Consider the following 11,665-nt stretch of genomic DNA (forward strand, 5'->3'; position numbering starts at 1 on the left):
CCTGGGATGCTGTGTTCCCAGCACTAAGGGCCTGTGTAGAGGCTGGCTGTGAGAATTGTAACCACTCACACTGTGACATCTGTTACATTGTTACACACCAAATGGAACTCAAATGCTCACACAGATATCAGGTGCCAGCGAAGAGCCACAGGTGAAGAAGCCTCCAAGAGAACCTAAGTCCGGTCCAGCTGTTTCTACTTCTGACTCCTTCCAGAGGACAGTTCCTCAACTTCTCCAATCCTCAGTGTCTCAGTCTCTGAAGTCGGGATAATCTATAGCATCCTCCTCAGGCCATAGGAGTGCTGGGCGAATGTAGTAAAACACATGCAGAATGCCCAGCGCTGTGGTGCATGTCAGAAATTAAAAGGCACATAATGGTGACATTGGGCTCGGATACAATGCCAAGGCCACACCTCCACGCCACCTCGTTTGGGAACTGATCAGCAGTCAGTCCTGGAAGCATCCAGAAGAGGAATTACCATCCCAATGCCACAGAAGAAGATGCTAACATTCATAGGGAGCCAAGCGGTGCAGTCGATGCCTTTGGCGTGAAGGAGAGAGGGGAAAGCTGCTTCCCCGGGCTCCCCTTGGGGCCTAGCCCAGGAAACTTCTTGGACAGTGAGAAAAAAAGGGCTGCTGGAACTAGAAAGTGGAGACAGAGCGCGCGGAGGAGGGGCGGGGCGGGGAGGGCAGTGAGGAAGGAGGGCGGAGGGCCAGCAGGGAGGCCTCCGGGGAGGCCGCCAGACCCGGTAAATAATTCACACAGAAGAACTGAAGATAGCCTTCAAGCTCGGGGGATTGGGCCAGGTCGCAAAAGTGCGGACGTCTGGAGGGGACTTGTGGTCTTTCCTGTCTGCAAGCCAAGAATTCTTGTGGCCTTGGCTGCCAGGAAAGCACAGTCCCAGGTGCCACTCCCCCGCACTGAGGGAGGGAGCTCCCCGGAACTGCCCTGACAGGGCAACCTGCCTGTTTGGCTCACATCTCCGCCCAGCCGTCCCCATGGCAACCGGTTGGCCTGGTCCAGGGTTCACCGCCTAGTAGATCCTTGGCCTTTCCTCCCCGCTCCCCCTTGCTCCCCATCCTCCTGCACCCGAACGAGGATGAGCACCTCACAATCTATCCCTGAACTCCGGAGGGCTAGGAGCCTAAGCTTAAATAAATAAGTAAATAAATAAATAAATAAATAACTGTGAGAACCCCCCTTGCACTGGGGCTGCCAGTACTATGAGCATAAGGGACCAAACTTAGCTGAATTTCAGTCCCAGTAGGAAAGTAGGCAGATCCCATTGCTGCTCCGTGCCTCATTGTTCCTTATCTGTAGAATGGGGTTGAGAACAATAACTACCTAGGAGAACTGCAGTAAAAATTGAGAAATTTAAATGAGGACAGGACAGAGCAACCATTGGTCTACAACTAGAGGTAGGGGGGAAAATTTTTTTTTCTGAAAGGAAAAAAATTTTTTTTCACATAGAGAACAAGTCCCAGAGAGACTAAATACACTTGCCAGGGACGGTGGTCACACAGCCAGCCCTGGCCGAAAGGAAGGAAATCGTGAACTCTGTGTGAAACTCAAAAGCTGGGTGCTGACAGCATGCTCCCTGGGACTCCCCTAGACGTTGCCTACACTTCCCCTGGGCCCACCCCCAGCCCCACCCTCTTGAAATTCAGTCATTGAAAGGTCACAGACCAGACACTGTGGTTTCTGAACCGGAAAAGGCCTCCCTCTAGCAAGCCCTGTCTCCCCAGTGCCAAGCACAAGCCCCGCCCCCTCTCTGCCTGCCAGAAAAAAAAATTGAATGAATATGGACTTAATTAATGAATTCACTAAGTTCATTTCCTCAATAAAACACCCTCCCAGGGCAAACTACTGAAACCCTTGGCCACCCAGTTGCGTCCCACAGGGCATCTCTTTCCCTGGCAGGGGCGGGGGGGGGGGGGCAGCTGTGTCGGTCTGCCCTCCCCCATCGACTGCCCACCCCTCCCATCGACTGTTCTCTTAGGATTTCCCAGGGCATACTTCCGGGTCCTCCCCGATACAGCCTGTCCTCCCGGTGACTTCCTCCCCTCCTGGTGACCCTTTGTCCTCAAAACAGCTGCCTCTAGGTCAAGGACCCTGTTCCAGGCTCTGGGGTGTTCACTTCCCCCGCCCCCAACCCCCCCCCCCCCGAGTTAGGGACAAATCCTTCAGCGTGGAGGGTGCTAAGGTGAGGCAAATCTGTGGATCCGGGAACACTTGAGGGGAAGGGTGGGGGGGCTTCTGTCCGTCTGTCTGCTTCTTGGTCCCTCTGGGGTGGGGCCTGGGTCTTTGGACATAAGATCTTTGTCCCCAGGCCGCCCAGCAGGCTTAAGTCCAGCTGCCAGGTTTCCTGGGTTACCGGCATTGCCTGAGATTTATTTTTGCATATGGTTTGGGAGACTCTCTGCTGTTGAATAAGGACAACAAGGACAACGTGGCTTATTCCCCTTCTCCTTCCCTCCGATAGGCAGATTGTGTAAACCAGAGCAGCTGCCCGAGTTTCCAAGAAAAAGATTAGATGCTGCAGCGTTTCTAACCAGGATGACAGTTTCTCCACAGGAAGTCGCTTCTATTAATTTGTTAAAAAACCTTTTTTTTTTTTTTTTTTTTTTTTTTTTGCACGGCTCCATCTATCGGTTATCTGACTGCACTGTGGGGGATTTTGTAAAAATCTTGGGTCTTCTCCCAGCCCTGTGGTGTGTCTGGAACTCATGGTTTCTCTGAACCTTTGCCTCTTGCTGGACATGGACAGTGGCTCCCTTGATGGCCTGTGCAGAAGACCTCAAGATGTGAAGGCGCTCCTGCCCCTAAAACACGCTGTGCACAGTGATTGCTCTCCCAAAGATGCAGTGGTGCACAAAAGAAAAGGGGGGATTCTGCAACCTAGAATCCTGATGGACCCAGCCCAGATGACCCAGGCCAGTACAGCATCCGTGGGCATCATCTCCCGCCCGTGTCCCCGACATGATGTGGAGACTGCCTGCGTCCTTCCAACGCCCATCACACTACTCAGACCACTGGGGTTAAATATCAGATCAGCCCTCACTGAGGGGGTTGGGGAATTGCAAGAGTGTCTGCCTAACGTGCACAAAGCCTTAGATTCTATGCCCGAACTTCAAAACCTGGAAATTGTGGTGCGTGCCTGTAAATCCCAGCCCTTGGGAGGTGATGACAACAGAAAGATGAGAAGTTCAAGGGCTTCATACTACATAGTACCTCCTACATAGTACATAGTAATACTGCATAGCACATACTACATTCTGTGTTCAAAACCAGCCTGTGCTTCATGAGAATGTTCACAAAACAAAATACAACACTGTAAGAAGGGACTTTACTTGGGGGCCAGCCAACAAAACAGGTCTCCAGTGCTCCATCAGCAGGCAAGGCTAAGAAACTGACTCAGTCAAGGGCTTCCCACTGAGGCAAGCTGACTAACTGTAACCTGCCCTCCGGGCGTGGAATGCAGGAATACAAAGGGCATTATATAAAAACTAATAAAGTCTAAATAAGCCGTGGGGTTTAGTTACCATTCATGGCCCCATATTGACTCCTTAGTTGGGGAAAATTTGCCAGAACAGCACCAAATGGTAGGAATAGAAGAAACCGAATCGGGGTTATATAAGTCAACTTAATATTGTCTTCCCAACTTGTCTGGTATCATCATCATCGCATCTCTTTATTGGAGGGTAGGAACACATGCACGCCACAGCATACACTCGAGCATAACTTTTGGTTATTGGTTCTTTGTTTCTTCCTGTGCAGGACCTGGGGATCAGACTGACTCAGGCCCTCAGGCTGTAGGGCCAGTGCCTTTACCTTGATGAGTCTTCTTGCCCATCATCTGCAGACCACCTTAGACGAGTCTAGAGTTTCACTGGTGTTTTAAAGTGGGCCACGGGTTTGAGTGCCAGCCCATACCCAAGCCCCAGCTGTCGCTGGTTCCCACTGTTGCTAACACTAAGGAAGTGTGTTGCTACAGCTTGACTCTCCAAGCTCCTGTCTTAGGGTTACCATCGCTGCAGCGAATCGAAACGCTGTCGCCTAAAAAAGCAACTTGGGGAGGAAAGAGGGTTTTTTTGACTTACACATCCTGAGTCACAGTCTATTGAGGGAAGCTGAGGAAAGGACTGAAATAGGGCAGGAGCCTGGAGGCAGGAGCTGATGCAGAGGCCATGGAGGGGTGCTGCTTACTGGCTTGCTCATCATGGCTTGCCCAGACTGCTTTCTTATAGAATCCTGGACCACCAACCCAGGGGTGGCCCCACCCACAGTGGGCTGGACCCTCCCACATCAATCACTAATTTAAAAAAATGTCCTACAAGCTTGCCTATAGCTGGATCTTATGGAGTCATTTTTTCCCCCAACGGAGGCTCCCTCCTGTCAGATGACTAGAGTTTGTGTCAAGTCAACATAAAGCTAGTCGGCACAGCCCCTCTGTCCCAGTTTCATGTCCCTGGAGGAGAACGATTATTTTTGCACCCAGGACAAGCCCCTAGTTTGTTCTTCATTATACCAGGGAACACAAGGCAGGCACAAAATCAGTACTCACTGAGTGAAGCCTGAGGTCTTGTGGCCTGTGCAGAGGCCTAAGCTCAGCCCTCCCCAGGGCAAGCCAGCCCCATAGCTCCCATCCAAAGAAGGAAGACTCCTGGCAGGCTGGGTGGAGGGGATGCCGTAGCTTCTGGAGACCTGGAGACGCTGCTTTTGGGGAGCAAGCAGACAACTTTATGTAGGAACCCTGGAAAATTGATGGAGGTCACAAAAGGAAGACTGGTTCCCTTAAACCATTCCCATCTCCTCAAGCAGACTCCTGCCCTTTCCACCCACAAAGAGACTGTCTCTGTCTTTGAGTACAGAAGCTAAAAACATGACACACTGTGTTGCCTGACACATAGAAAGGACTTCCTGGATGCTCATACCAAGGGCTGTCACTTTCTGAGTTATCAGGCCATGTACTGGTTCCCATTTACCCTCTCCTGATACTTCTTACCATCCTTACTTTATAGGAGAACCAGAAAGCCAAAGACCTTGCCCCAGCTCATAGCCAGGATAAAGGGTTCAAATCCAAACCATCTAAGTCCTGAATCCACCTGCCACCTAAAGTCAGTCTCCCTCCCTTCTCCTGGGGTAGTCCTCGAACACCTAGAAATTGCTGCCTTCACTGCAGAGGCATCCCAGGCTCACTCCTCCACCTGCCATCTGTGGCAGACAGGAGTAAGCTTCAAGCTGCTCTGTTTTCAAACTTAATTTGTCAGTTCTTCGTATAAGGATATATATATACCTTTGATATTCCTGCAGCCCATCCACCTGGACAGGCCACAGGAGCAGAATCAAGAGCTATGGAGGCTGATTGAGAACATTCAATTAGCTACGTTGGCAGAAGAAGGCAGCCCTGGATACTCCAGGTTCATGCTTGGAGGTTTAGTCACCCTCCCCCACCTCCATCTTGTTTGTTTGTTTGTTTGCTTGTTTTAAAGATTTATTTATTTTATGTATGTGAGTATATTGTCATTCTCCTCGGACACACCAGAGGAGGGCATCGGATCCCACTACAGACGGTTGCGAGCCACCATGTGGTTGCTGGGAGTTGAACCCAAGACCTCTGGAAGAGCAGGCAGTGCTCTTAACCGCTGAGCCATCTCTCCAGCCCCCCACCTCCATCTTTTAATAGTCTTTTCCATATTCATTACTGTCCTCTCCAGACACTCCAGACATATCCAGCAAGTGGCATATTTGGTATCTGCCCAGTCCCCATAGTATCTTCTCAACAAATGTTCACCCAATACTAACATATATTTAGGAGATTATTTTCCTTGTTACTGAATGGAGGCCTCTAGAAAGGCAGACTCATTCCAGGCTGAGGACCTGCCTTCGCTACCCAGTGGCCTCCGGCAGGAATGTTTTAATACATCACTTATTAAAATGGACCTTCAGCCTTGGCCCAGGATGCCAGGCAGTTTCAGGTGCTGGCTGCCCCCTTCTGACCCCTGATGTAGTCTGTTGTGCAGGATGATGGAGACATCAGAGCTTGAGGAAAGCACACCAACACAAGAACTTTCAAAGGCTGAAGGACAATCCTGGAAGCCGGGAACAGAGCCAAAGTCTGTCTGCACCCTCATCCTGGATGGTGGGCTCTGGGTTCCAATCCTGCCTCCTGCAGCTAACAAACCAAGGTGCTTGGCAGGAATTACCCTTTCTGAGAATGGCTTTCTACTGTGCAGCTAGGTAACAACAGCACCCGTTCCTCGGGGCTGTTCAGGAAAAGCTTGAGCAACTCAGGTGGTCTTTCTTGCTTCCCTGGGGTCTCAGCTTCTTTGGGGGCTGGTGAGTGAGTGTCACTGAGTTTCTAGGAGTGCTGAGACAGTGCTCAGTGACTGCAGTACCAGAAACCACATTCCAAAAGCTACCTTTTCGCCTGCCTCAGCCCCTCTTGGCAGATTATTAGTTGAATAAAAAGCAGGCCCTAGCCCTAATCCTTTCCCTTGGCCTTCTGGGGAGGAGGAAGGGGTAATATATTGTATTGCTTGGCTCTATGGAGCTTATAGACCTTCAAGTCCAAAAGGGAGTGCCTGGGGTCAAGAGGGAAGACAGCCAGAGTCAAGAAGAGGACCACGTGCCTGGGAAAATGAAGTTGGCATCTGTTAGCATCTGCAGGCTGGGCACTGTCAGTTCCAGCTCCCCCATCAGTCCCAGTAATGACCACAGGATGAAGAACTCTGGGCTGGGACCTTCTGAGGCTGTCAGACTTAAGAAGGGGGGTGAGACATTCGCCTTCCCCTCCTCAGACCCGTGGAGCCCCTCTTCTGCACCTCCTCCTGTGGGGACTCTTACCTGATGTCTGAGTCACCAGCAAGCTCCTGTCACTGTGAGCTGTGTTGTGACTCCCCAGCTGACAGCTTTACAACAAACATATTAAAAGCTCCAGGCAGTGGGGCTTCTACATGCAAAACAGCCCACGGGAGGGAGGTGGGATGGGACCTCTTGAGTCAAAACCCTCCTCCTAAGTCCTCTCCCCACAAAACCATGACCTTAACAAGAGCTGGAGCTAGCTCCCCACCCTGCCCAGCAGGCTTTTCTGATGAGTGGTTAGAGACTGGAGTAGCAGCTGCCTGGGACCTCCTGGCTATGAATCCCCAGAGAATAGATTCATCCTCAAGCAAGTAACAGTAGGCTCTAGAGGTTACAGAGAGAGTGTATCCACAGCCCAGCCTGTAGTGATATTCAGCGGATGCTGCTGGCGGCCCAATATGGAAGGCTTTGGTGTACTAAGTGTTGGTGCTCCTCTTCTTGACCCTGTGAGGCAGAAGCTGAGCTCATTTCGTCTTTGCAGATTGGGCAACTGAGGATTATATACGGTCCAGTTCAGAGAGTAAGGAAATCCGAGCTGGGACCTGAACCCAAGTCCAGCCTCTTAGCTTCAGTCTCCACAGAACCTACAGCCTCCCACCCCACCAGGATGGCCAAAGCCTCAGGGAAGCCAGAAGGAGCCCAATTTGCAAAATTCAAAGTCCACTGATTCAGCCATTCTCTGGGGAAAGCCTGGCCCATCCCCCAACACGCACAAATTGTTTCATCCCACAGGCGGAAGCCACCATCTCCTTATTCCTGTCAGATGGGCAGCAAAGTCCCTGAGAAACAAGGCCAACGAAAAGAGAGGACACACAGGAAGAGTTCTTTATTGTACATTGGAGAAATAGCCCTGTGTGCTGGTTCAAGGTGCAACATACAGAATATAGAGTTAAGAAAAGAAGGAACTGGGGGTGGGGTGGGGGGTGGAGACCTCTTGAGGTCCAAAGTTGCAAACAAATTAAAAAAAAAAAAAAAAAAGTAAAAGATTCCTCACGCAAGAGGCATTTTTTTGCAAATACCATGCAAAACAGGCAGCTGGCGAGCCTTAGGAGAGCCCCTATAAATAACAGAAAAGACAGTCCAAGCATTCCTGTACGGGGGGGGGGGGGGGGGGGGGGGGGGGGGGGGGGGGGGGGACACGACTCAGAGCACAGGGAGAGAAGGAAACCAAAATGCCTTTTGGCGTTTCAAGATATTTGGCACTCTTGTGATTACATTTGTTGTTGTTGTTGTTTACAGTCCATTAAAGAGAATAAAGTGACACAATATTGAAGAAGAAAGAGGGGTTCGCACAACAGACCCCCAAGGGGAGGTTAGAAAAAGCTCAAGCATGTTTGTCTTTGTTTTTCTTCTTCTTCTTCTTCTTTCTGACAGATAAAACCTGTGGTTGGTGTTAACCTGGGCAAAGAGCTTTCCTGCAACAAAGAAGCACAAGCTTTTCAGCTGTCTCCTGAAAATCAGACAAGGAAGGGGCCTTCCCAAGCACCGGTCCTTAGAAAAGTTACTTTCTGCTTGAAAACGGGGTTTCATTTCCGATAACTTCAAACATGACCAGAGTACAACAGTATCTACAGAGATCATTTCCCCCAATTTTCTTTTGTACATCCAAGAATAAACAACATTTTAAAAATAAGAAATAGAACTGGACTAGACGGCATGTCATATCCAAGTGCACAGGACCACTTTTGCAAGATTAGACAGTGTAAACACCGGGAAGAACCAGATCAGCAGAGAACACAAGCACCTTCATGTGGTGCTGCTTTCGGGAGGTGGTTCAAAATCCAGATCTATAATTGCACAATATTTACCATATATAAAAAGAAACAGGTATTAATTTTGACAAATAGCTGCAACTGAGACTTTTTTCTTTTATATGTGTGTATATAGTGATTTTTATTTTTTTTATTTTTTTTTACTTTTTGTGTTTTTTTTAACTTTTGTTTTTGTAGAGGAGCCCAGAGCCGCCGCCGCCGCCTCCTCCTCCTCCTCCTCTTCCTCCTCCTCCTCCTCCTCCTCCTCCTCCTCCTCCTCCTCCTCCTCCTCCTCCTCCTCCTCCTTCTCCCCCCCACCTCATCTGTCTCCCTGACTTGAGACACAGGTTGTTGATTTCATCGCAGGTAGCAAGCTAATAATAAATTTCAAAGAGCTTTCTCCATCTCGTGCTTTTTGTCAGTAACTGTCACAGCCCGCCACTCTTCTTATTCTTTCCCTCAACACATTGTCTTTGGGGCAGTTAGACACCAGGAGGTGCCTTGTCGGTCATGGTTTTCAGCACGTCATCAATCCTATCATCTTCAATAACAACTGCAAAAAAAAAAAAAAAAAGAGGGAGGGGGAGAGAAAGGTGAGAGAGCATGGGCTAGCCAGGGGTCGCAGATATTTTGCCTATCCCCACTTTGGGGGTGCAGGGTAAGGCGAGGAAGGAAGGCTGGCAGGATGAACAACCCCATCGCCCTAGGCTCCTTTCCCTGCCTGGTTCTGAACTGCTCCACTGTTTAATCCGCATCCTAGCTGGATTCTAAGAAAGAGAGAGCTATAGGAAGCCATCCCAGCTCGACTGCAGCCGGATTCATCCATTTACAAAGAAGTCTCCTGAGCTTTTTAAGGAGAGAAAGGGAAACTGAGGTCTCCAGAACACTGGTGCCAGTATCCCAGACCGGGTTCGAAGAAGCCCGGAGCAGGAAGGGAAGCTGGGGTAGGTTCCCACGCCCATCAACGGCTGGAGAGTTTAGGCCTGGCCTGCACGGGTGTCGCCCCTCGCGTGCTCCCTTCTCTGTGCCCGGTGTGTGCCCGGGTGTTTCGGTGGCCTTCACCCTTCCGCTCTCTGTGCCTCAGCAAAGGGCAGAACCTCTCTTCGCTGCCGCCTGGGGCTTTGCCTCCAGCTGCCTCTTCTGCCTGCCTTGCTGTCTCCACTTGGCCTCTCTCAGTCCCTCCACGGGTTCCTGTACTGGATGATCAGATCACCTGTGCAGGACCCTGGGTCTCTACGGGAAGGTCTCCCTGTTGGTCACCCTCATTGTTCCAGCGCTTCAGCGTCCTCCCTAGACTTGAGTCCCAGGCTCGCTCTGTAGCTGTCAGCCCACCTCGGTCCCCCGAGTATCTCCCCACTTCACCTCAGCATCCCAGTCTTTTCCGGCAGCACCTTGAGTCTCGGTTTCTCTGGGGCTTCTCCAAGTTCAATATCCCAGGCTAGACCACCCTTATCCCCTCTGGCAAGTAACAGTGAAAAGCCTGTGCGACCTGAACGCTCCTCGCCTTCCGCGCGGGAGTTAAGATCCTCCGCAGACCTTCACGCAGACCCCCTAAGAAGCTCCGGGACCCGTTACCCCAGGGTGGCAGAGCAGAGGGAGTGCAGCTACGACTCCACTGCGCAAAAGGGGGGAGGGGTGTGAAATCTAAAAGCAAACTTTGGTGCGGTTGAGGACGCGGGTATAACCTTTGGGCCTCGGCTGCAAGTAGAGGCTACCACGCCCCCGGGTGACCCTGTTGGTGGCCCAGACAAACGCGGACTCTTGCCCGAAGCCCGACCCAGCTTCCGCCGCAGGAGGGATCCCTAGATCCCGCAGATGATTCTTCCTCCCCCCCCCCCCCCACCCCCCACCTGGGGGACCCCTGCGCTCCTGTCAGGCTGCAGCACCGCAGGGGGTAAGGGGCGGGGAACTCACCGCGCTTGCTCCGGCCGATCTGGCCCAGCTTGGGCGGCCGCTTGCTCTGCCCGGCGCCGAAGAAGTTGTTGGTGTCCTGCAGGCGGCATGAGAAGATCTGGCCCACGTCGCCTCCGTCGCCGTAGGGGCTCAGCTTCTCGTCGCCGTAGGGCAGCACCTCCGACATGGTCGCGTCCGGGGGCTCCGAGGCGGCACCTCCTCCGCCCGCGTCCCCGCCCGCGGAGGACAGGGTCAGCGGCGCTGGGGCCGGGGATGGCCGGCCGGGGACGGCCCTCGGGGCTGCCGCAGCGCTGGGGCCGGCGAGAGGCCGGGGAGGGACAGCGCTTGGGGCAGGAGCGCGCAGCCCGCGCGAGCGACCCAGCGAGCGCCCGCAGCTGAGCTGCGCTGCGCTCGGGCTCCGCGCGCGAGTGGCTGCTGCTCCGGCAGCGGCGGGCAGGACTCACATCCTCGGCGCTCTCCGGCGCGGGGCGGGGGCCGAGCCGGGCGGGGCCGCGACGCGCGGGGAGGAGGGTGTCCCTGCGAGCCCGGAGGGCGCGGGACCGAGGTGGGCGCACCCCGGGGAGCGCGCGGGCCGGTCCTGCCGCGGGTGCGGGCGGCGGCGGTGGCGACGACTCGGGGACTAGGAAGCAGCGAGCGGCTGAGGGGGAGGGGAGCGAGGAGGAGGGAGGGCAGGGGGAGGAAACCCAGAGGGAGGGAGGGAGGGAAGAAACCGAGAGGGCGACGGGGAGAAAAACAGAAAGACAGAAGAAGGCAAAGGGAGCGGCGGGAGGAGGGAGGGTGAGGAAGGAGGGAGAAAAAGAAAAGCGGGGGGGGGGGGGGGAGACTAGATCTGGATCGGAAAGACAGAGAGGAGAAGCAAAAGGAGGGAGAAAGAGAGGGTCAAAGAAGGAAGGAGGAGAGAGGGGGAAAGAGGGAGAGGGAAGCAGGGACAGAGGAGCAGCCTGAGAGCTGCTAGCGAGAATGCCAGCCCAGGCTGGAAGCGAGGCGCCGGAGGAGGGAGGGAGGAGGGGACCCGTGGGCCTCGGGGAGAGATCCCTGGAAGCTAAGCGACGTCACGGGGCCGCGCCGGACCGCGGCTGGCTTCCTGCCCCCGCCCCCTGTCCCCTCCGTTCGGCCCGCGCCGAGGGGCCCCGGT

The 11,665-nt window shown here is 53.2% G+C and overlaps 1 protein-coding gene and 1 long non-coding RNA gene across 2 annotated transcripts in view; both read right to left on the reverse strand.

Annotated features, from left to right (window-relative positions):
- The window catches only part of LOC143442193 (uncharacterized), a 31,526-nt gene extending 30,852 nt beyond the window's left edge, over positions 1 to 674 (reverse strand). The window contains exon 1 of the long non-coding RNA XR_013110203.1: positions 121 to 674. This is a non-coding gene — a long non-coding RNA (uncharacterized LOC143442193). The remainder of the gene's footprint in view (positions 1 to 120) is intronic.
- A 7,002-nt stretch (positions 675 to 7,676) lies between these two features.
- Positions 7,677 to 11,194, reverse strand: Camk2n1 (calcium/calmodulin dependent protein kinase II inhibitor 1). The gene is made up of 2 exons (XM_034501580.2): positions 10,531 to 11,194; positions 7,677 to 9,169 (listed from the first exon to the last, which is right to left on the reverse strand). Exons 1-2 carry the CDS (start codon positions 10,694 to 10,696, stop codon positions 9,099 to 9,101), a joined length of 237 nt encoding a protein of 78 aa, XP_034357471.1. The 5' UTR covers positions 10,697 to 11,194; the 3' UTR covers positions 7,677 to 9,098.
- Between the last annotated feature and the right edge of the window lie 471 nt (positions 11,195 to 11,665).

Source organism: Arvicanthis niloticus, chromosome 5 (assembly GCF_011762505.2).
Source record: "Arvicanthis niloticus isolate mArvNil1 chromosome 5, mArvNil1.pat.X, whole genome shotgun sequence".
Taxonomy (NCBI): Eukaryota; Metazoa; Chordata; class Mammalia; order Rodentia; family Muridae; genus Arvicanthis; species Arvicanthis niloticus.

Excerpts from the sequence above, each read along its gene's own strand:
- Camk2n1 (XM_034501580.2), bottom strand. The coding sequence starts at position 10,696 with ATGTCGGAGGTGCTGCCCTACGGCGACGAGAAGCTGAGCCCCTACGGC. Across the intron at positions 9,170-10,530 it reads GATCGGCCGGAGCAAGCGCG|TTGTTATTGAAGATGATAGG; the intron begins GTGAGTTCCCCG and ends TTTTTTTTGCAG.